Below are 25,400 nucleotides of genomic sequence, written 5' to 3'. Positions count from 1 at the left end.
GTATTTTCATATTTTATAAGTTCTGCAAAAATTTAATAGTAAAATAATAACTAGATATTTTTTTGTTTTGATTAATTTTACTTGAAAATCTCAAAAATTTTCAAGTGTTTAAACCAGCGACAAAATTTTTGTCTGGCTCAGCGTGTCTCGCAACCACATTTAATTTTAATCATTTTTTAATATTTACGCATGTGAATATATATTTATTTTTTTTTATTATTTATATATTTATGTACAAGGGACGGCGCCTCGAAACGACGGTGTAACGCGAGCATTAGCTTATTCAAAGAATTTGATGTAAGAAATGTATGTGCGATATTCCATTAACTTTCATTTTAATACGTTTGATAGACATATGTTGACAAAATTTGTTTCTAATAATTATCTCAACGAAACACCGACGTCATCGTGGCTGCCTTGCATAAAAGAAAAGAAAAAAAAAAGAAAAGAGACGTATCCATTACTAAAGTATCATATATCTTATCAAACTAGAACTTATATCGATATATTGCACATTTGACAACAGTTACGTTTCTCTTTAAGTACTTGGATATAAGAAGTCTTTGCTAATAGATCTTTGACTCGCATTCATTCCTCCATCCTCCCCCCTCTCCCTCTCTTTCTCTCTCTCTCTCTCTCTCTCTCTCTCTCTCTCTCTCTCTCTCTCTCTTTCTCCCTATTTTTTGCAATTTACTTGACATAAACATCTATACATACATACTATCTCTCTTTATCCCATATACACGTGTGTTTAACAATCAAGTCAACTTTCGATGTTTGCATGTCGTTCTAAATTTGCAAATCTTAAAGATATTTTTTTATGTATATATATATATATATATATATATATATATATATATATATATATCATAGAGATTTCCGAGTTTTTGTTTCTCGTCGATGTGTATTTATATATTCTGTAATCTTGCTAAGAGCATTTCACAATCCCTATTTTCTTTTTCCTATTTCTTTTATTCTTCGCGTTGCTCAACATTCGTTGCAGATTGATATTCTGAAGATCAATATCTTCAAATTTTTTTATCACGATTTATTCTATTTTCTTCACTATACACACGTATATATGTAAATGTGCACGCATTTACGCATGCACACGCAACATACAAACACAACGTAGGCATGCACGCACTCACACACAAAACACGTGCTTACAGACAGTCGCGCTATTAAAAGCAATTATATTCTAATTAGGTAGTTTCGTTTGCTCTTGATCTGCCGATCAATTCGAATTATCGATCAGATTGAATAATCAAACTTCATCCATTATCAACTTTCTTATCGGAAAAATTTTCCCTTGAAAATTTACTCTTGCGTCAACGACAGGATTCCCTGATTGATGATCTTTTACTATATGTTATATAGATCATCAGTAGGCTATTATTTCGTTGATGAGAATTAAGCTTAATAATTAATTTCATTGTTCATTTCGCGGTATTCTCGGGCAGCATTTCATTTTGTCGAAACGCAACATGGGGACACCGCTAAAGCGTCTTGCATCATTGTACGTCAACTCGTTGCAAAGAATTTATGTGAATCTGTGTCAATCTATAGGCCTGCTCCTTTACTGCATAAGACATGCAGATTTGTATAACGCAAATCAGGCGCTAATCTGTTGGTTCGCCATGCTTCGTTGTAATATATATACATACATACATACATACATACATACATACATACATACATATGTATGTATGTATATAGAGAGTCTTCTCGAACTTTATGATTAACACTGCATTGTGGACAATTTCAGTCATAAAAATTTACAGAGCTGCGCTTGAAAACGACGCGAGGAACGTAGTACATTGAAATCATTTCGGAATAATCCATGTTCCTTCTTCGTCGCGAAGAATTCGCCCGTCGCCGCTGCAGTGATATCTGCGAGATTAATCATAGAAGTGATCCTTGAAGAGATCCTTATATTTGGAAAGGATCAATTCTCATCGAGATATACATTAAAAAAATATCATTGATTTTGAAATCGGTGCTGCCGATCATCTACGATAGATTCGCTAGGCAGGATACTTGCTTCCGCATCAACAGCAAAAATATTGAACACGGAACTGTCAGGAAGAGAGTCTGTATTTTTGCGATTAAACCGAAGTATGCAGCGTGCTGGACTGTGCTGCAGACGGGTACGACCCGCTTGGCGGCGTCGATGTTGGTTGCAGACTCAATTGCAATTGATGTTGCTGTGCTTTCGCCCTTAAGCAAGCAATACTCTCATTTCTGAGTTGTTCCGTATCTTGTACGACATCTAAAAACATAATTATACATATCATTGTGTCTTGCAAATAGATCTTAACATTTTCCCTTTTTTATTATTCTTTTTTATAAAAATTTTCTCATTTCATTGTGTATTATTATATATTATATCTTATTTTTTTCATGTTTCAAGTAAAAAAATTACTTACAAATGAAAAATATTCCAATATATCACTTTTTATCAATGCTAAATATTGTATATTATAAATAAAAATATGTTTGCAGAAAATTCTTATATTATTGACGAAATTCTATTGACGATTTATGCAACATTTCTGGTTTGCAAATTCTATATATATATATATATATATATATATATATATATATACATACACATATACATATTTGCTATTCTATTGTTGTCAATATTGCAACAGAATTTTTATCTAAAATTTATCTTATCTAAGCAGAATATATAAAACTTACTCGTAGATGACGAAGGGCCCATACCATCCTGACTCTCCTGTCCGCTCTCCGAACTGGTTGGTCCTCCTTGGTGATGATTATGATGTGGACTGCTTCCGCTTCCGTTTTGATCGTTGCCGCTGTCCTCTCCACCGGATTTGAGATGCTCTGCTGCCTCGAGCGATTTCCGATGCATCCCTACAGGTCCACAGTCAATCAGTTCTTGATTATATTCGAAATCTTGATTAAAGCTGCTTGTCTTAGATGATTGAGCTGATAAAAACCAACAGAAAAAATATTCGAAATTTGTCGCGCCGCTTTATCTTAAATGATTTTATCGGAACGTAAAGATAAGATTTTCTCCGGTTTTCGATAGTAATAGACTAAAATTGCACTAATTAACTACAAAAATATATTTTAAAATTATTTAATGTCTAGTTGTCAAGATAATAAATAATAAAAATCTCTAATGTAAGCAAAGATTATGTTATATTTATATTTTAATATTCAGCGTTTTACCGTCTTTTTCTTTTGTAATGCAAAACTGTTATTGTTAGTGCAATCTTATCCAATTTTATGGACGAAAGAGAAAAAAAATGTTTGGATATAATCATAATCAAATAATTTTTAATTCAAGTTTTTAAAAACAGATTTGCAGAAACATATATTGTACACTTAAATTATTAAAATCATTAAAATTCTAACTAGAGATATTTACCTAACAGCCAGGGTGCAACAGATTCGTTTTCCTTGGCACTTCTTAAAATCGTTTCCGGAAGTGGTAAGGAATGCCGGACCATTGCTCCATATAAGCCATATTCTGCCATTATGGTACTTCTGCCCCAACATTTCTCTGTCTTACGCCACTTTGCTCTCCGATTTTGAAACCATACCTGCAAAAAGTTGATGAATGGAAGAAGATAATTTTTTATGATACGCAAAAATATAAAATTCTTTCGTAAATAGTAAAAGAATTAATCTAATCTCTCGCAAATTTTGTTACCAATATTGGTTAAGGGTTTACAAGAATGCAGACATTTTTAATAATAAAAAGATTAAAACCCCCAATTAGTTTACATGTGTACGTATGTAAGTACATTAAAATTAAAAAATATTTACATATTAATTTTCTAATTTATATTATTGCCCTTAATTAAAATATTATAATTGTTCTGCGTTATCAATTACTTTATCCAATTAGCAGTTGCTTGACACACGCCATAATACTATCCTATAGTTAATTATCATGCTTAAATGATTTCGTCGAAAGCTGTTATCCTATTTTTTATGCCCGTTACACTACTTGTTAGCAATCCCGATTATTCGACCTCCTATGGTGTAGACGCGTGTCGCGTTTTTTAGCTTGTTTGCACGTAATGAACTACCGTTTATAAAAAAATAACAAGCGCTACTTTATTCAGCAAATTGTATATATTTTTGTTTAACAAGCTATCTATATATATATATAAAAATCGCAGCGTGTGTGTGTGTGTGTGTGTGTGTGTGTGTGTGTGTGTGTGTGTGTAAGCGCGCGCGCATTACACACACACACACACACACACACACACACACAGATATATAAAATTGATAATAAAAATAAAATAAATACAACATAAATCCTCCTTTCTAAAAAAAAGCATCGATACTCGCATCTCTCAAAATTTTCTCGAAGTTTATTGTTGACACTTTTCCATAATGCTGATTGGTTCTCTCGTAAACTTCGTGAATAGCTGTCATTGTATTGATCTTACAGCGAGGATCGTTTTGACAATTGTATATCAAGAAGTTAAAAGTGTTATAGTATAACAATAGTATAATAGTATTATATTAATTTTTGCTCTTGTGTTGAAAAAGATAAATAAAGCGTGCGCGTTTGTAATGTCTAGTAAAAATAAAATAAATATAATACACACACACACACACACACACACACACACACACACACACACACACACACACACACACACACACACATACGTAATTGCAATTTATTTTGTAAAAATTTTGTTATTTTAGTCAATTGTAAAAGTAACAATTGTAAAAGTTGTGAATACTGCAGCATAACTGCAAGAATAACCTAAATTTAATTAAAGAAGCTATACTTTAAAGAAATGCGCTTGGTGAGACACCCTATATATATATATATATATATATATATATATATATATATATATGATGGTTCCAGGATGTTATTTAAAAAGGTGGACACATGCATCGGTTCGTTTCACAAGCGCATGTACGATTAACAGAAGAGGGAGGCCAGAGGCTAGGGCGTGGACCAATTTGCAACAACAATGCCAAAGTCACCAGCAGAATTGGTGCGTAATTCGAATGAATGGAAACGCGTTGCCCTGTCAATTTGAGCTGCCACCCCAAAATTATCTTTCGCTTAGGTTTCAACGAACATGCAGGTTTTCGCCATTTACGCGCAAAGATATCGGTGCAAGCCAACACATCACAAAAATATTACTATTTGTAGGTATGTGCTCTTCTAAATTAATTTAACAGTAAAAATTTGTACCATTTTTCTCTCTTTGTTACATTTGTAACATTGTTACTCAAAATCCTTAAACACATGAGATTTAAATTTAAAGTGTTTATGTTCTGCACATTTTTACAATTTAATCTCTTTTTTATGATAATGATAAAAAAAGGAAATCAACTAAGATATAATAGCTCCGTAAATGAACAGATTATATAGCTTCTCATTTCTTCACCGAAACATGATAACGTTGATACTACCACGCTGAAAGCAAGAGGGTGTTTAATAAGTGTTAGAAGATATTTAACACACACACACATATATATATATATATATATATATATATATATATATACATACACACGTATAAATATGCTTTCATGTTGTTTAAATGTAAACTGAGAAAGCTATGAGACATGAACTAAGATGCCAGAAGCTGATGAAAAAAGAAGAGAGAGAAACTCGGAAATGGAGGATCAGGATTCGATATCTCATTATCGGTCGATCGCAAATTGAAGTCACCGGTGGGAAGTAACGAGATCTCCAATTATCCTTAGGACAGTGTCATCCTATCTTATCATTTATACTATACCAAAATATATATATATATATATATATCTTTTGCAAAAAAAAAAACAAAACACAATACTATTTTCTAGTTCTATTCTGTATGATACAATTAGAAAGATTTTCTCAAGCTTTTTTAAGGTCTTGAAACAAACTCGTTCAACAAAAAATATGATACTGATGACGAATACTGTCGTTAGTTTGCAGCAAAAAGTTATACAAGTTTTTATGCAAAAGTATGCTAAAATTTCTAAAAATTTATATAGATAACAGATTTAAAACTAATTTTGTAGAGCCATTAAAAGTATTATATAAAATGATTAAACATAATGATAATACAGCAAAAAGTTTCAATCTTTTAACAATCAATTTGAACATAACTATTTTAATATCTTAAGAATTATTTTCTGATTTGTGTCTAGTCAAATTTTTAAATATTATAGCAAAATTATTCTTTCTGTATAAAATTTTGCATAATTGATAAATAAGTATAACAGATTTTTCTGCAAAAAAGTACTTAATATACAAAATTTGTGTGAATACATTATAAATGTATTCTTTTTTTTATATGTAATATAACTCCTGTAAATTATATATATATTGTACTTACAATGGCATATGCATATATGCCATTGTAAACTTTATAGTTTTTATCTAATTTAATATTTTTATTTTAATTTAATTAATTGTTTTTTTTAAACTGAGAAATTTAAAGAATTTAAGTATAAATCGTTGAAAGATTAAATCTTTTTAAGACTAAAAGTTATATTATTACATTATATTATTACACTATTTTGTTACTATTTATTTGATTTTTATATATTAATGTATAATATATATTCTCATAATATAATTCAACTATGTGTGTTAAAATTTTCCAATAATTTGTATTACATATAAAGCAGATTTAAATTTTCATACATTGCACTTAAATATTTGATATATAGAATTAAGAAAAAAGAAATAATACAATCAATGTAATAAATATAACAAATAGCATTATGCGCTTTATAATTAGTGGCACCATAGTGTATTGAAACGTCCAAAATATTTGGAATTTTGTTCGAAATATCATAAACCATCTTGGCAATTTTCCACCTTATTTTCTCTTTTCACAGTAAAAAATCAAAAATCAAAAAGCTTACACTTAATAGACAGATTTTCGAGAGTCTTTATTCTTAGTAGAATCTGACGGCTTTAGACTTATAGAGTTTTATACTTTCAATATAACAGCTAACACCTAACTCGATTATAATAGAAATAGTAAACAAATAAAAGTGTTTTTCTCCTTTTGTTCCTCTTTTTGTTTATCTTCACCCTCACCTCATTTTCCTCATTTACTCTCTTCTTTCTTTTAATTTTACGATCTTTTAGTAGCGCACAAATTATTTAGTATTAATATTTTTTAATTTTAAACCGCTACTTCTCGTTTAAAATCCTTTCTGTTTGTCTGGCTAACTCCAACTAAGAATTGCTCTCTGTCCCTCCACGACCCCCTTAACATGTTCCGCCCTTCCTACTTTTCTGACTGTCTCCGTTGTGCTTTCTGCCAGTCGGTACCCTCTCTTTATCCCCATTTCCATTCTCATCCTCTTGTTTTGGTCCAATAGTCAGTCGCCGGTCTGATCGATGATACGCCAACAGGCAGTACTGCGCATGGCCGACTAAATACAAACTCGCTCCTTATTATACCGGGTGTGCCAATAAAGGGAGTGTAGAGGAAGAGAAAGAGGAAGAGAAAGGAGAAGAGGAGGAGGAGAAGGAGGAGGAGGAGGAGAAGGAGAAGGAGGAGGAGAAGGAGGAGGAGGAGGAGGAGGAGGAGGAGGAGGAGGAGGAGGAGGAGGAGGAGGAGGAGGAGGAGGAGGAGGAGGAGGAGGAGGAGGAGGAGGAGGAGGAGGAGGAGGAGGAGGAGGAGGAGGAGGAGGAGGAGGAGGAGGAGGAGGAGGAGGAGGAGGAGGAGGAGGAGGAGGAGGAGGAGGAGGAGGAGGAGGAGGAGGAGGAGGAGGAGGAGGAGGAGGAGGAGGAGGAGGAGGAGGAGGAGGAGGAGGAGGAGGAGGAGGAGGAGGAGGAGGAGGAGGAGGAGGAGGAGGAGGAGAAGGAGGAGGAGGAGGAGGAGAAGCAAGAGAAGGAGGTGGAAAAGAGGATGAAGAATGGATGGTGGAGCAAATGAAGGAGGAGGATAGGAGGAAGGAGGGAAGGGAAGGAGAATATCGAGAGAACGTTCTGTCGCAGTTTCTCGCTTCTTCAAGCCAAGGCGATCGTATAAAGGATCCTCTTCCACCGTCTTGCTGCTACCGCTGCTTCAGCAATGCAGCCTCGTTGCACCCCTTCCTTATACCCCGCTGGTATACCCTAAACTCAGCAGCATCCCGTGATATACCAGAAGATGCCAAAGGATAATCCGGATACCCGATTTCCAATCCCGATGCTGCGAAACGACACCTTCGCACAGCATCATCGATCCTCCTTTATGGACTTCACCGACAATGCTTTTCAATGCGACTTTTCTCCTCTGCTCCAGGCGTCGGTATGTTTTCATGCATTCATTGCTACGTTTCTCGCAGATATTTTCGATGTATCGAATGTCTATTGCTTCGGAAGTTCATCTACATCGTACAGTTTATTTTATTTGGAATAAAAAAGACAGAATTCTTTCACATTTGCAAACTTTAAATTATTCTCATGTGTATACTTCAAATATTTAATAAGCAGCACATACAAAAATCAAAAAATAACATCGCGTGACAAGCATGAGAACGCATTTTAATCTATCAATTTTTAATATACAATTAGGTTATATATAAAAGATTTAATATTGATGATAAAATAAATGAAAAATATTAATGATAAAATAATAATAAATAATATTAGTAAAATATTGATAAAACTGTATAATAATCGTATTAACTTTAAGTTATACAATATATAATATGATATACAATGTTAATCTTTTCTGACAAATATTGCGACAATTTTTATTCTATTTAAATAAATAACTGTTATCTTCCAACGGTAACAGTTGAGTGTATAACAAATTTAAATAAAATTTTAAATAATACATATCATAAAAAGAAAAAGGACAGAATTGTATGTCATAATACGTATAAATACTAATAGAATGATAATGGCGATATGCAGTGAAATCTCATTACTTGTGGTAACGTGATATTATGCACAGGAAAGATGACTCCAATGTGGCTGATGCGTAAGCGCAATATCGGGAGATATAATGAAATATCTAAATAATTTACGGCTATATAATTTTCGTGTTATTATTAGCGCCGGCGTTATCGAACTGTGCGCGAATGTATAAACGGTCATTACATAGTTCCGCAAAATTACCATCGATTTCTGATATATTGTAACATCAAATAGAAGGAATTTCTCCTCGCAATAAAATGGTGCATCGCAAATAAATTATGAATGCCAATTTATTAGTCAAAAACATTGAAATGCAAATTAAATATGACAACTTTATGGAATGTCCAATAATAGAAATAGATTTTTTTATAACTTTACATGTTTTTCAGATGATGCTTTTCAAAAACATTATAATTTATTAAATATTCTCTCAATCAATATGCGTTGATATTTATGATAAATATAAAAATAACGTGATAATTTTCTATTTAGAAGTATCTATTTAGAAGCTTAAAACAATATCAAAATTCATAAAATGTCTTTTCTAATTACATTATTTTTATAACTTTTTACAGGAAGAAACGGACATTGGCCGTAAATGGTCTAATCGTCAATAGAAATTCTAATTACATTCATATTAATGATATGATTTTAATGATCTAGTTAATGTAAAGAGATAAGTACATCAAAAATTATATAGAAAACGTTCTCAGAATTTCGTATAGAAAAAAAATAATTTTGCTAAACAGATCTTAAAACTTAGCCAAAATTATAAATCTGAAAATAATTTTGTTGAACCATCAAAATTATTATAAATGTTGTTTAAGATGTTTAAATATAATAATAATACTGCAAAATTGCTCGATCGTTTTTTCTTCAAAATTTTTTTAGCAACTAAACATCCTCTTTAAAGAAGAAACCGTATAGAAGCTAATGTATTCACAATAAAAGACATTTATTTTCCATATTTACTCGATAAAGCATATGATTATTGCAGATCAAGAGAAAGATGTAGAGAAAGATGCTGCGATTCGCACGTAGCAGGATTCCCACAATCCTGACAATCCCCGCTGGCGAGAATCCGTAAGCCAATTAATTTTGGCAAATAAGCAAGAGAGAAGGGATAAAGCGCGCGTTATCCCTCGCTTGGAAACGCATGACTTATTTGCCGCATAATACGTGCATAAGAGACCAGCCTAGTCGCCCCTTCTTTGACCATCGGCTGGTAATAAATAGTTAAGTCGGACGGAACGTCGCGGGGACCCCATGCTGTGAAACGGCACGCGTCAGGACATCATTACGTGAGACACTTGCCGAGGGTGGCCCGAGAGGGATGTACGCGTTAGCCATCACTCGGCGTCGATAAGCAGAAAATAATTCAGACGAACGGAGGCATTAACAAGTGAACTCAGCTTCGATCGCGTATTGAAGTAATGAACCGCGACTAATTAATGGCGCCGGCCGATCGCGGCAAGTCGCAATCGGAATTAGGATATTAGGACAGTTGAGAGATGACCTCGCCACTTTTAAAATAAAGGTTTAATTTTTTTCTTTACATTTCAAATATTACAACAGTTAATAATTTGAAATTGCTATTTATGCTTTGCACTTTATGCTTTTACCTAATAGACATGTGCTCGCCTCGTTATTGAATTTCCTTCTTGTTATATATATATATATATATATTGGACGCCAGCATGCTTTCATATTCTCGATTTTCACCACGCAGACTCAGTTTCGATAGCGTTTCATCGGCGGCGTGGGCGTGGCAAAACTTCGGTCCATGCTTCTAACTTAATTCGGTTAGACGAGATTTATATCTACTACCAGCAGTATCCCCTTGTTCAAAGCCGTTGTCGGCATGTTCCTCTCCTCCGATCTCGCCAATTCGCCGCCGACTCACCGTGTTTTCCTCCGAGTACGAGTCGAGTTTATTAGAATTTATAAGCGGTCCCGCTGACAGTAGCGCAACGCCCAAACTACCGCGATATTCGCGTTCCCGATTTTCACTGGGGACCCTTATTTATTTGCCACCCGTTACGCCAACTTTGGCCAGCTTCGATGGATACTCCGCGATGTGCATTATTGGTCAATTTTTGGGGTGAAATGCGCCCATCCGGAAATCATCGCTTTGTTTGTCGGTTATCGGTGGTTTTACGATCGACAGCGGGACGCGGTGGCGAGTCTTCGTCCCGAAAATCACCAAGAAATCCTTCGTGTGGCCTCCATAGAAATGATTTGAGACACTGTCATTATTTGATTAAATGATCACAAATATTAACTTCAAGTAGTCTCAAACTAAATTCGTACAACTATATGAATTATAGAAAGATCGATTACAATTGCGAAACTATCGATTTCTTACTTTAAAACACCAAAATACCAAAGTAAAATTCTCTAATAAAAATTTTGTAAATGTTTACTGTAGTTTTCAATTATCTTGAATGAAGCAAATGTATCTAATTATTTATTATTACAAATCGATATCTTGGCTAATTTCATAATAATAAAAAGAGTTGATAATAAAATAAAAATTAGCTCGAAAACAAATAACTGATATACAACATGCGTATAATGATCAGTTGAATGATGTGAAAAATTGTATGATGCATATATATGAAGTTTTTATTCATGGCATAAACATGCAAGGACGTGCGTTCACTGTCGTTATCCTGGATTGTCAGCCAAAGGGTCGCCTATTAATATAAATAATAGATGATCGCATTAAAAGAGTGAATGCCACTTGTCACCGTCGCGCTAAACACGCAAAAGTCGAAAGGGCACCCTCTACAAAGATCATTTAATCATTTCGACGACGAGCGATAGAAAATTCATGAGTCCGACGTCACTAGCGGCCGCAACCCTATTATGGGGGTTGCTTAGTGCATGGTGTATTGGACGTGCGAGGGTGATAATGCCCTAGCTTCATGTGCGAATGATAGCTGCTTTAGTATATACATTGAGATATTTCGACCACTTCGTCATAGGAATACTTATGTGTTGAATCACACGCGTGCATCCTCTAATTCGCTTTTAATTTAATTCTTCGACTTTATCGATGCAGAGACGTAAAATTTTTCATTCATTTTTGATTAATAAACGTACACGGAAAGAATATTTTTGCTGGCAAATCTAAAAATTTGACCAGATACAGATCTGAAAATAATTTTGTTGACCCATCAAAATTATTTTGTAGCTTAAATATGATAATAATACTGCAAACATATTTGATCTTCTAACAGTTAATTTGAACATTGTATATAATAATTTTGAAGGCTCAACAAAATCGTTTTCAGATCTGTATCTGTATTTGTAGCCATAAATTTTTAGATTTGCCAGCAAAGGTTTTCTTTCCGTGTAATAATAATTCTTCAAATTGAATGTAAAATTAACTTGTATTAAAATATAGAGATGCACGATATATAATCTTCATCATTATGTATACATATATATGTATATATGTATATATATATATATATATATATATATATATATATAGATCTTAAACATCTTATACATATATAAAATCTTTATTTCACATTTGTCAAAACATAGATTGGATCGGACTTTACAACAATTAAGAAAACATATTAAATTTTATTATAAAATTTAAAAATGTATACTAAAAATATAACGACAAATTAATTTTTCAATTATTATAGATTTTAAGAATTATCGATCGTTTAATTATTATTAAAAATGTGTGTGTGTGTGTGTGTGTGTGTGTGTGTCAAGATATGCCAATATATGTATTGTAATAATAATCAGAAATAAACAGGAGTAAATATTAATTTCACGGTGTTACAAATTGCAAAAATTAAATATATTTTTATATATACATACGTATGAAATTTATTTATTACAATAAAATATATGTATATACGTATATACGTATTCTAAAATATATTTTAGAAGAAAATATATTCATTTTTAAATATTAATAAATTATTTAACATTCTTTAATTTGTAAAACAAATATTTCTAGACTTATGCACATTATATATTTTTATTACTTAAAATAAAATTATTTTATAATAAATTGGAATTGTTATACAACAAATTTTATTACAGTTTACTGCAATTATTATGTATAATTTTACTGAGTAAATTTAACGCTTTTCTAATTAAATAACATTTTTATCATCATGAATTCATATCTTTCATAAAGTAATATATGCTATATTTACGAAGTAATTAATGCATCATATAAACTATGAAAGTTGTGCAATTGAAAAATTGTTTAATATTGATGCAAAAAATTATGTGTGGTTATTGTCCTGTAAAAAAAACAAGCAGATAAAAGATTATATAAATTTATATAAAAGAAGAAAACTGCTTAGATAGAAAAAAAAAACAGAAAAACAGCAAGTAAAAAATGTTGAAACCAAATAAATCTACGCAAAAAATATAAGAGCAGAGAAATTAGAAAAAGAAATATATAGATTTTCTCATGTTATTTTTTGAACATTAATTGCTTGTGCTGCAAAGATATTTTCACTATAAAATCGACTTGTGTATCGATTGTGTAGAATAAACAAAAATCTCTCTGTCAATTTTTAAATATCAAGGTAGGTACTGTCTCTGTACATGTGTTCATCGTAAGTGAGACTCATCCGAGGACACTGTGCTCTTAAGTATTTAATGCATTAGTAGCTCTGTCACCCCTCAATATCATGCACATCTATACACGCGCACACGCATGCATCCAGACAGTCGCGCGCCCAACGAGTTGGTTGCAATCGTACAAAAGATAAAATCAATAATCGGTCAGCGGTACTGAAAAGTTCTTTCTGAATAGTTATGCATAAAATGATGTGATCTTAATTTGCAGAATATTAAACATACATATCAAAGATTTGTTAATTATATAAGATCCATTTTTTTAATTTCAACTTGTAAACGAGAAAAAACTAACTTTTTTGATATTTAAGAGAAGTATTAAATAAAATTTGTTTAATATAGCTCTCATGCAATTTAAAATGTTAATGTTGTTTATGTTACGAATATATATTATCATTCTTAAAGAATTAAATTATTTGAAGTTTAATCTCAATAAAATAAAGTGTTATAAAGTTAATAGTAAAGTTTATTCTGTTCTCAAATCTTATATTATATAATTTTTCATCGGAACATTTTGTTATAAGTATTTTTTTCATAAATTTCTATTTATTTCTTATTGTTGTTCTATTTTTAATGTTAAATCTTATTCATTATACGTGGCGCGCGCGCGCGCGCGCACGCACACCACACACACACACACACACACACACACACACACACACACACACACACACACACACACACACAGAGAGAGAGAGAGAGAGAGAGAGAGAGAGAGAGAGAGAGAGAGAGAGAGAGAGAGAGAGAGAGAGAGAGAGAGAGAGAGTTATATTTCGAATCCATTTCGATGATATTTTTAATCAATATAATCTACACATTCATATACAAAAAGATATTTATAAAATAAAGTTTAGAAAATGTAAAAATGTACTCTTTACATAGAAATAATATTAATATATTTATCACTGTTTTTTTTTTCCAATTTTCTATTAAAATAGAAAATAACATGTCTGCATAAAATATGCAATTTATAATTAGAAAAGAATTTAAAAAATTCATATCGTAATTTAAATTGTAACATTTTTTTATCCTAAAAGTAGCATAAAAAGTAGCGTAAAAAGAAGCAAAAAAGCAGAACATTATAATCAGCTTTTAGGAGTTTGAAATAGCCACATGATCATCAAACCGTTATACACATATATCCAACTCTAAAGATTTTCATAATCCCTTAAGAACGGTCCGATGAGAAAATATTTATTTTACTCAGTCGGGAATAGCTAATTTCAGGTCTCAGTATTATTTACTCAACGTTAGTTCTATTTTCAGAGACGTTGACGTATCTTCTTTAGATCTAGATAGGGTTCGAATTCTTATAAAATTCTTAATCCTAGTCATGGATATTCACCTGTCACGATCAGATCCATGGATAAAAATAACTTCTTGAAAAATATATAGAAGAAGGACTTTTAATGTCTTTAACAAAACAATAGTCTTAATTACGATAAATCATTTAAAATAATTAATAATTATAGATATAATTATAGAAATAATTGTGTGTTATGTTTTCTTAAAATAACTTTACATAATAAACTATAAATGTATAATTGAATTTGAAATGTATAATTATATAATTATGTATGCATTAATGATATAAAATAATATAAATAAAGAGTCATAATAAACAATTAAACAAATATAAAAAGAATCATAATAAATAAGAAATTTGAGGAATTATTAAATAATAATATTAACATTTTATATATGTATATAAAAAAATATCAGGTAAAAAATGTAAAATAATTTTTGCATATATAGTAAATGTTTTTTTTAAAATACTCTATTGTATTGTTCTATCAAAATTAAAACATTTCTTATTTTTTTCTTTCTAAAAAGTCAATTTAATTTTATTTCTTGTCAAATTCTTTTCTATCTTTCTATTTTTAAGTCCGATTTATTAATATAATTAGAAATAAAAAAATAAAAAAATTAAAAAGTATTAAAAATATTAATACAACAAGTATAAAGAATGATAGAAATTATTTTGTATAATTTTATAAAATTACTTTGTACTTTATAAATTATATAATAACTTATCATGTAATATAAATTTGAATTGTGATTAAGAAATATTAAATGATTAAATTTTTTAATTTACAAGTGTGTTTTGTGTAAATTTACAATATATACAATACTATACATTGTTATACATAACATTGTTTTGCTGCAATATCAAAGACGGTACAATCATTTGAAAAATATTGGTAATATCAAAAAATATCAAGAGATTAATTATAATTATCGAAGAATTGTGGACTGAGATGTCATTTCCGAGAACGTCGTGCGATACTAATGATAGGAATAAAAACTGCAATTGATTTGCAAATTATCATAAATTTCCTGTGTAAATGGTAATATCTCGACATAATTCTTAACGACTTACAATAGTGGGTGCCTACTAAACATAAACACGAGTAGGAAGTCTCGTCCGCCTGTTGAAAATTCGCGGGTCATTTGAGCCGTTTCCGCGCCATTACCCTTTCTTAGCATGTCTCCTCTACGAGAAGTCCTGTGATACGGTGTAAGGTCCAGAAAGAGGATGAGGACTTTAAGACGATGTAGGAGATCGAGTGAGCTGAGATAGAGAAAGATAAGAAGGTAGAGAAGGAAAAAGAAGAGAAGAGTACGAAGAGAGGAGAAGACTTACTCGTAGCAACATGGACGTGACTCGATTCTTCGTTACGTCATTCCGGGGAATTATATTCTCCAACGAGTTTTCTTCTCTCTGCCGTTTCAAATGTCGACGATACTGAAAATGCTCATTTCGCAATGCACAATATAATGCAATATAATGCATTCGATATATCAGAAAGTACGATTTTAATAGTTAATCGTTAAAATAATTCACAAAATGAATGCGCACACATCTACACTCTGTCTCTGTCCCTCTAAAAAATATTAGAATATTTTTTTACAATTATTAGAAGATGTCCTATTGACTGTAGATTGTTGATTATGCAAGAGATTGACAGTATTTAATACCAACTCAAGTTTTTTATACAAAACAGAATATCTTAAAGAAAACAAATAATAGAAGTTTAAATTAAACTCTTGGTATATGCAGCAAGACTTTAAAATATATATGCATGTATATATTTATTTCTTAAATATTTTTATACTTTTAAATATTGTATAAGAAATGTATGTAACATTCATAAATATTTCTCGAATCATAGAATCATGTTTCTTTTTATAGAAATCGGACAGTAAATAAATTTAGAATTTTATTATCACCTGTAACGCTCGCTAAACAAATTTCGAAATATTCACAGATATTTATTGCTACGACAATATATCGATTATTTAGAGACGGCTATTACATAAGAATTGTAGCAGTAACGATAGGACAGAATTCCGCTTTATCTTCGATTCGATCTCGCAAATAATACAGTAGCTGCAACAAGAAACGCATTTGATAGAAAGTATGTACTAAAGAAAGATCTTTCTTCGACGAAACCGAATTTGAACAAGCCGCTTCCACCGTTTTACGAGCAATGTTTCTCGCGTTGCTTCCGCAAGTACCAACTCAAGCCGCCATTTTGTAGATTACATCAGGTTATTTTTCCGGCGAGAAAAACATGATAGAATGTATGATATATACAAAAAGTTTTTTAATGTAAGTTACATTACAAGAAAAAACTTTCTGACAAAGTAGTGTTTTAAATTATTTAATACTCGCAATATTTATGGAAAATTGAAAATTCGTTTTCTTTTAAACAATCCTTCTAGTTTTACTGTTTATTTCTTTTTACATGGTTTATCTTTTTTCTTATGGCACTTTAAAATTGTCATATTGATATTCATATATCATAATATATACTGACAAGGAAATATATACAAATATATATATATATATATATATATAATGCTTTGTATGTAGATACCACTGTACACACCGACATTGTATAAAAATATTGCAAATTTAATAATATATTTAAATACTATAATAAAAAACTAGTACGTTAAGATTTGAATGATGTAATCATCAATTTTCTCATTTACATTTGTAATATAAGTTATTTCATTTCATAACAATGTATCTATAAATAACCAAATTAATCTCGCCCAAAATGAAATCCTCCAATTACTTATTTAATTTTTTCTTGAATAACTATTTTTTAAATCTAATGTATTATATAACTTAATACTAAGTAAAAAGAATAGGCAATACATATAGACTATTACCTAAAAATTTTCAATAACGCTTGGTCCTTTATAAGAGCCACGCGTTATTGAAAATTTAAAAAATACAAAATGATTACACAATATTTTTGGCGGAACTGTTAATTATGAAAAAGCGATACAGAATGTATCGTGGCAGAGTGATCTTGCAGAATGAGAAGGAAATGTCGAACGCCTTGTCGGAGAAGCGATTCGCGCCTCCTACCTGGCAGGCTGTTCTAACGAATCTTCAATGGCGCCCAAGCGCAAACGGGGCCTTGACAATGGGGCCTTGTTGTCAGGAAGGGGGATTCCTTCAGAGAAACTTTTGTCAGGGAACTCATGCGGAACCCGGGTGAGAACCCTCAAGAGCTCTGTGGATGACTTGCGTATCGCGAGCTGCTCGCTGCTACTTGAAATAAATTTTTTTTCTCCTCGACTCGAAGGCGGCTTTCCATCCTTCTGCTTTCTTCGTCCAGCGGACGCGTGACGATTGTGTGAATCACGTCAAAATTCCTCGCTAATGGGCCGCTTACAGCGGAACACTGCCACAATTCTATGTACTATCTTTCTTTTCATGAATTTACAATCTCATTATGTACAATGAATTATTTAAAGGGAAAGGATTGCTATCCTTGCAAAAATATAACTTTATAACCTATCTAGATCAGCATCATTGATCATACAATTTGACAAATATAATATTTATTCGTACATGGATAAGTTTCTCAAATATGATATTTAATAATTTTTTTTTGTAAATAATCCTACATATTCATATATACAGCTTTTTTTCCGTTTTTCATAAATTTACTCAACTTTGTTTTTAGAAACAGAAGGTATAAAATAGCATCGTGAAACGAAATATTAGCTAACTCATTTTCTTGCAATGTTTGACTCGTGCAGCTCTAATCGCGTAATAACTCAGTACCTATTCCTGTTATAATTTAGTTCAAATCACTCCGTAACATGAGATCCTTCCTGCTTATATCGATCGCGCCGAAAGGACTGGCGGGAAGAGGACAGGGTGCAATTTTCGCGCGCTCCCCATAAGAAACCATAACCCTCAGATCGCCGAAATTATGTCCGTTTGTGAGCGATTCTACCCGCCAATCAGACACAGCCAAGTTGTGAACACGATCACTATAACGAGTTGCCTCCCTTATGTCATTTACAGGGAAACTGATTGTATGCTAGATTCCAAGCATTTAATCTTCCTCTATAGACATATAATGCAATAACGTTCTATAAGAAATTACAATCAAGAAAACATATCAATTTTTTATCGCACTAATATTGTATACACAAATAGGTATTATTGTATGATAATGCTGATTTACAGTAAGAAATTATTTTAAAAAAAAATGATTGCAGGTTTTTAGATTTTGAAATCGATGCCATGTGTCAACATTTCCCAAATAATTGAGGTTAAATAAAAATTATGTCCGTTTGTGAGCGATTCTACCCGCCAATCAGACGCAGCCAAGTTGTGAACACGATCACTATAACGAGTTGCCTCCCTTATGTCATTTACAGGGAAATGACTTTTTTGCGATATTTGAGGATTTTTTAGAAAGATTAATAATGTCTTAAAATTCTGTATTAAAAGTCTAATCAGAATTTTAATACAGAATTTTGTTAAGATAACAAATATAGTCTTATCTTAGCAAAACTCTATTAAAATTTTTCATAACATGACTAAAAACTGAGATATTAAAATAAAAAATGCATTTTATACATCTGGGGATGAATATACATTCGTGACTTCTGAATTCAGAATTTCAAAATATTGTTGTTATAATCTTATTTATAAAAAAATCTTCAAAAGTTGCAAAAAAGCCATTTTTTGCATATTATTACCTCAATTATTTTGGAAAACCTGACATGCTGGCAAAAATTGACTTACGGCATCGTTTTCAGCATCGCGAAATCTATAAAAAACACTTTGTTTGATTCAATATAATTAAAAAAGATATTTTTTTGTAGCTTAGTATAATTATTGCATTAAGTTCAAATAAATAAGTTCAAATAAATAAAGAATCAATATACAAATAAACAGATAAACAATAAAGAGTCACTATTCTTTGAAGACATAATTCGATTAATTTTGCTGTAGAAGATTTTCACTACTTTTTCTTCAGCATTGTAATTTTTTATATAAAAATAACATACTGACAAAAGAAGCAAAATTATTAATTTTATAGTGATAAAAACATTTAGTAATTCAAATGATGCATAAAACAAACTTTACAGAATTTATCAACAAAATTACTTTCCGCTGCAATTATATCAAATGACTTTAAAAATTTGTTATATCTGATTAATTAAGCAATGACATTTGTTTACATTATTTACTTCGATAATTCGTTGATAGATGAGTTTATTGTATAAATCCGGATTTTAATAATGTACACATTTTATTAGCAGATACGTTGTTCAAAATTACAATACAAACATATATAAATATTTATTTTATTCTTGTATTCTTGTATCCGTTTATTTTATTCTTGTTATTTTATAATACATAAATTATATTTTTATTTTTAATATATCCATTAAAATTACTGTATTTTTTTACTTTATACAAAAAGAAATTTATGAGTACAAATATTCATTAAATCAATTTTTATATGATTATATTTTTCGTATTTAGAATAAAGACTAACAAATTGTATAAAATTCGATAAATATAACAAATTAATCTGTTCGGACTATATCAAGTAAATGTATCCAGAATTTCATCAAATAATAATAGTTTGCTACATTTAGAGACCTGACAAATTACTAAACACTGAGTAATTTTAGCGTGGAAATCTTTTGTCATAGTTAATTCTTACGGTCGTGACATTTAACTCTTTAGTTAATAATTTTAGAAATAATGGATTTAGAAATAATGAATATTATTTTATCATAATTAATACTATTCAATTTTTTCTTACTGTACGTTAAAAAATTGATCAACCATTTTGATTGTTCTACAAGAAAGAAGAAATGTGTAATACTTCATAATTAAAAAATTAATTAAAAAATTTAATGCTGTATTTATTAACTATCTGATTTTATTAACAATACTTCTTTTGTATATAATATAGCTAGTTTAATTATTTAATCAAATATTTTTTAGAAATCTATAAACATGTAAAAATTGATGCGTAGAAACATTAATACATAGCTATGTTCCGTAATGTTTTACAATTAAAAAATTTTTTTTAATATAATTGAAAAATTATGTTTGATAGAATAATAAAAATATCAAGATATGTGATTAGAATATCACAAAACACGTGAATAATAAAAATAAAAGAATTAAAAAATAAAATATAAAATACAATGTATGTCTTTTGAGGTAATAAACATAATTTACAATTTCAGTTAATTAACAAGGTTGGCAATCGCATGAAATTCAAAAATTCTAAGATTCATATAATTTACAAAAATACTGCAACATAATTCGCAAATCACGTAAAGAGAGATAAAGACAGATTCGGAAATAAAGAGCTAAATACGTGAGAGAGAAGGGACGAGAGAAGGTGAGCAACAGAGGAAGAAAAACACCACTCCCCGCGCAAAAATATCCCCGTTAACGATTATCAGCTCCTCTTTCCGTCTCGCGCCTCGTTATATTGTGTCCCCGTCGCGCGCGCAAATTTAGAAACAAAAGACGGGTGGAAGGCGCGTCCTGATTGGCCGTCCGGTCCCTGGCTCCTCTCTCTGATTGGCCCGCGGGACCGCACCCATCCTGTAATGGCCGCTTTGTCGTTCTACGGCACTCTATGTGTACGCGCCTGCACGCTTCAGGCAGCCTCGACAACCCCATGCCGTCACGATTCCCAACCCTCCCTCCAGTTTTCCTCCCTCCTACTTGGCTCACCCAACCACCCCCGCCGCTCGCGGCGGCTGCTCTCATACTTCGAATTATATCAAAATATAATCACCGGCTGCCGCGTACAGATTGCGTGCATATGTATATGTCTGTATGCCAGAAACGTTCATTCACATATATACAGAGGTGTCCGAGTCCATGGCCCACAGGCCATGTTCTCGCGCTCTCCCTGTTTCCCCTAGTCCACGATGCGAATCGACAGGCGTGATAAGTTAGTGGGGGTAGTGGGGGTGTACAAGCAGGATGAGGAGTCTCTCTTAGTTGTTAGTCGAATCCACTTGGGCACCTCTGATGTACGATATACGCAAATCGCACTGATATACGTGCACATACGTACGCAATCGGGACGTCATAGATGAAAATTGTATTTCATGGTATTTAAAGAATCTTTCTCCTGCTTTGTCTTTCTTTCTTTCTTCCACTTTTTTATTAAAATAATAAAGAAAATAGAATAAAAAAAGATAACAGAATATTTGAGTGGTCGCAACCGATCGATCAATTATATAAAAAACATGATATAAAAAAATTCCGAAACTGATAACTTTGTGTATATTGTGATAATAGTATTGTTACGCTATGTATGTGTTATTAAGATATTTTTTGCAATATATTTCATGTACAAAGCTTCGTTAGGATTATCAATATCGTAATTCATAGAATATTTTCATCACTTTTTGGAACCATTTGTCAAAAAATACTACGACTATGTTTTTCATCAAAGTTTTGCTCAATTATGTACTTGTCGATTGTTAATTGATTCACAAAATCATCTGAGGAGCTGATTGACTGTTATGCAAATCATATCAGAGTTTTTTAGACTCCATTCGGTTTTATTACGAATGGCTTAATTGTAATCATGCATAAAAATCAATCTATCTGAAATTATTATAAAACCATAATATGGAATGACTGCACACTATTATATTTTCAAGTATATATTTAACAAGTCATATTTTAAAATGATATACGTTCAGCTCAATTAAAAAGAGAATTCTTCTGAAAGTACTCTTGAAATATAATATATACATTCATGTATTATTGTATTAAATACCTTTTTATGTAATGTTTTCACACAATACACATACAAAATGTTTAATAATTTTTTCTATAAATTTACAATTATTTATAATAATCGAACAATTATCACGTAATTATCTATAAAATCACGAAATCATCTATAACAAATATAATATAATGCATTTGGCTTCTCACATTATATCTTTAAGTAAAAGCAGATATTGGCTTTCTAAAGGCTTTCTTGAATTTTAATTGTATGTAAATTTAATAATATATTACCGCAATTACATACAACATATTGACAGCATTCTGAAAAAATCAGTATCTTCGTATTTATATTCATATTTATTATCTTGCCACGGTACAACATAAGTATCGTTGTAGTTACTTGCAATGACACCACTTACTTTATATCATTTATTTGTCAAAATTGTTTTAAAACCTCGCACAAGTTAGATGAAAAATATACAACGTGTCATCTTTCATACATTTGCATTAGACGCGGATAGTGTTTCGTAACGTATGAAGAAAATGATGAATGAGAGGACAATATTGATGTAAAAAAAGAAAGAAACAACTAGAAGAAAGATAAAGAACGAGAGGCGTAACGAGAAAAAAGGGAACATAAAGGGGAAATACCAGAAAAGAGCGAGACAGAGACAGAAAGAGAGAAAGAAAACCTTGTGCCGAGTTCGCCATGCGGAAACCGATATCAGCCTACTACTCCATTGGTCCGCACGGTAACTAACCATCAGCTCTGGAAAATTCTCTCTTTTATGGTCGCAGCTTTTGGTACTGCCATACTCCACTCTTGACGATAAACCATTGACTATTGCAATCATCATTACGCTTGTAAGCATTATGTCGATAATCTTAAGAGCAAAAAGCTAAAAAAGCTTTTTAGATTTTCGGTTTCATTTATATGAAACATGACTAAAACACAATCTCTCTTTAATTACAGATACATACGATAATATTTTTAATGGAACTTGTAAAATATTAAAGATTAATTTATAAGTTAAAATTAAAGGAAAAATAATAATACTTAAAAAATACAATTAATTATTTATAAAAATGATTATTTAATGTAATTGTATTTTGATAATAAATTATATAGTTATAGTTTTAAGAAGTAAGCATAAAATGTAAATTATGAGTATTAAGAAGTAATCGTTTTAAGGTCATATGTGTCAGATATTAAAACGTTGACAAGAGCATAATAATTTCATAGATTTTTCCAATAATTTTTTTGAATATCTTAGACATAAAAACTGAGCATAATTCTCTGAATGGTTCGAAAATTATACAACCACAAATTTTTGTTGTCCGTTATGATGTTAATTATAAATATTTTCTTTCGTAAAAACCATATTATTTTGTTTAGATTTTAATTCCTTTCTATCTTTTTAATTCTTTAATTCAAATCTATTTATTTAATGTTCAAAACAAGAAATATATTTTTTTTAATTTCGATAACTTTTTGTTGTTATTATGCAGCCTTATACCTTTGAATAGACAGTTAATATAGTAATTTATTCGATCATCTTCATGTTGTACATGATTTACGACGATCAATTACATAGAAAAAGATTATCTGGAAGTTTTATTTAATTTTTTTATTTTAATTTAATAATTTAAATTTTTAAAAAGTTAACCATATGCATATATAAATACAAATATAAATGGAGATTCCAACAATTACTATTAAGCTCTAACAATAGCATTCTAATATTGACTTAACTTGCCAACGAGAAATCATTTGAAATGTTCTCGCTATGTGTGTAGTGATTATCACAATTTATACGCAAAAAATAGATGTTCTAATTTTCGCTTACCTGTATCCTGTCTTCGGGTAGATCAGTTCTCAAGCTTAACATCTCACGAGCATAGACATCAGGATAGTGGGCTTCCTTGAAGGCTGCCTCCAGCGCCTCCAGCTGCTGTGACGTGAAGATCGTCCTGGAGCAACAACCACATGAACCTAGTTATATGCCATTACAGAGTTTCTACCTTAAATCTATCCTATTCTCTCGCAAAAGATCGAAAGAAAATTCAAGTAATATAGGTTTTGCGTCTATATAAAAATCATCCAAAGTTTAAAATTTTTGTTAATTACTTGTGACGAGGAAAATAATGATTTATAGTAAGTATAGTAAGTATTTTCTGCAATTAATGGCTCTATATTAGCTTAAAATACATATTATAGAAACACATTATTTAAATTTGAATCAAACTAATTCAAAAAGTATTGTTATTGCGTGATTAATATGATTTTTAAATTAGAATCATGTATCAAAAATTAATAAATTAACACATATATTTAGTAAGACATAGAGAGAATTACAAGAACAATTATATTTAAAACAATAATATTTTTGAGAAGAAAATTCGTACGTGGAGGAAAAAGAATATTTTATTCTTATTATTTAAATCGTCATTGTTATATTATCTAAACGTAATAATAATAATATTTAATATTTATAATGTAATATTTATATAAAAATTTTTATAATATTAATGTTTATATAAAGATAATAGGATACAATACACACGCGCAATGTTACATCGACGAATGATTAAAATTTTGATTTAATTCTTTCGATAGTACTCTGAAAACTATTTTCATTCTTTTTGATATAATTTTACATCAGCAGTCGCCAAGTCTATTTTTCTAAATGTCCCCAAGTATATAGTCCCCAAGTATATGTCCCTAAGTATGCCGTCATTGGCTTACAATTAGTTGCAAACGGACACATTTTGCCGACATAGATACAATGCAAAAACGAAAGACGAGGCAGACTGCATCAGTAACCAATGATTACTTTGTTGCTTTTCCTTTTTCATAAG

The 25,400-nt window shown here is 30.8% G+C and overlaps 1 protein-coding gene across 3 annotated transcripts in view; it reads right to left on the bottom strand.

Annotated features, from left to right (window-relative positions):
- Positions 1-829: 829 nt before the first annotated feature.
- Positions 830-25,400, bottom strand: part of LOC105431125 (uncharacterized) — a 57,712-nt gene continuing 33,141 nt past the window's right edge. The window contains exons 4-7 of one of the 3 annotated variants that reach the window (XM_089084932.1): positions 24,389-24,519; positions 3,404-3,578; positions 2,707-2,883; positions 830-2,272 (exon numbers count right to left, since the gene is read on the bottom strand). In XM_089084932.1, coding sequence (XP_088941058.1) covers positions 2,109-2,272; positions 2,707-2,883; positions 3,404-3,578; positions 24,389-24,519 — 647 coding nt within the window. In that variant the 3' untranslated portion in view covers positions 830-2,108. Of the gene's footprint in view, positions 2,273-2,706; positions 2,959-3,403; positions 3,579-24,388; positions 24,520-25,400 lie in introns of all 3 variants that reach the window. The other 2 variants (XM_089084930.1, XM_089084931.1) reach the window with 2 other exon arrangements.

This window comes from Pogonomyrmex barbatus, unplaced genomic scaffold (genome assembly GCF_055798465.1).
Source record: "Pogonomyrmex barbatus isolate J1 unplaced genomic scaffold, ASM5579846v1 scaffold9, whole genome shotgun sequence".
In the NCBI taxonomy this organism is placed as follows: domain Eukaryota; kingdom Metazoa; phylum Arthropoda; class Insecta; order Hymenoptera; family Formicidae; genus Pogonomyrmex; species Pogonomyrmex barbatus.
The sequence above is the reverse complement of the archived record's forward strand: the minus strand, read 5'-3'. Positions and strand labels throughout refer to the sequence as shown.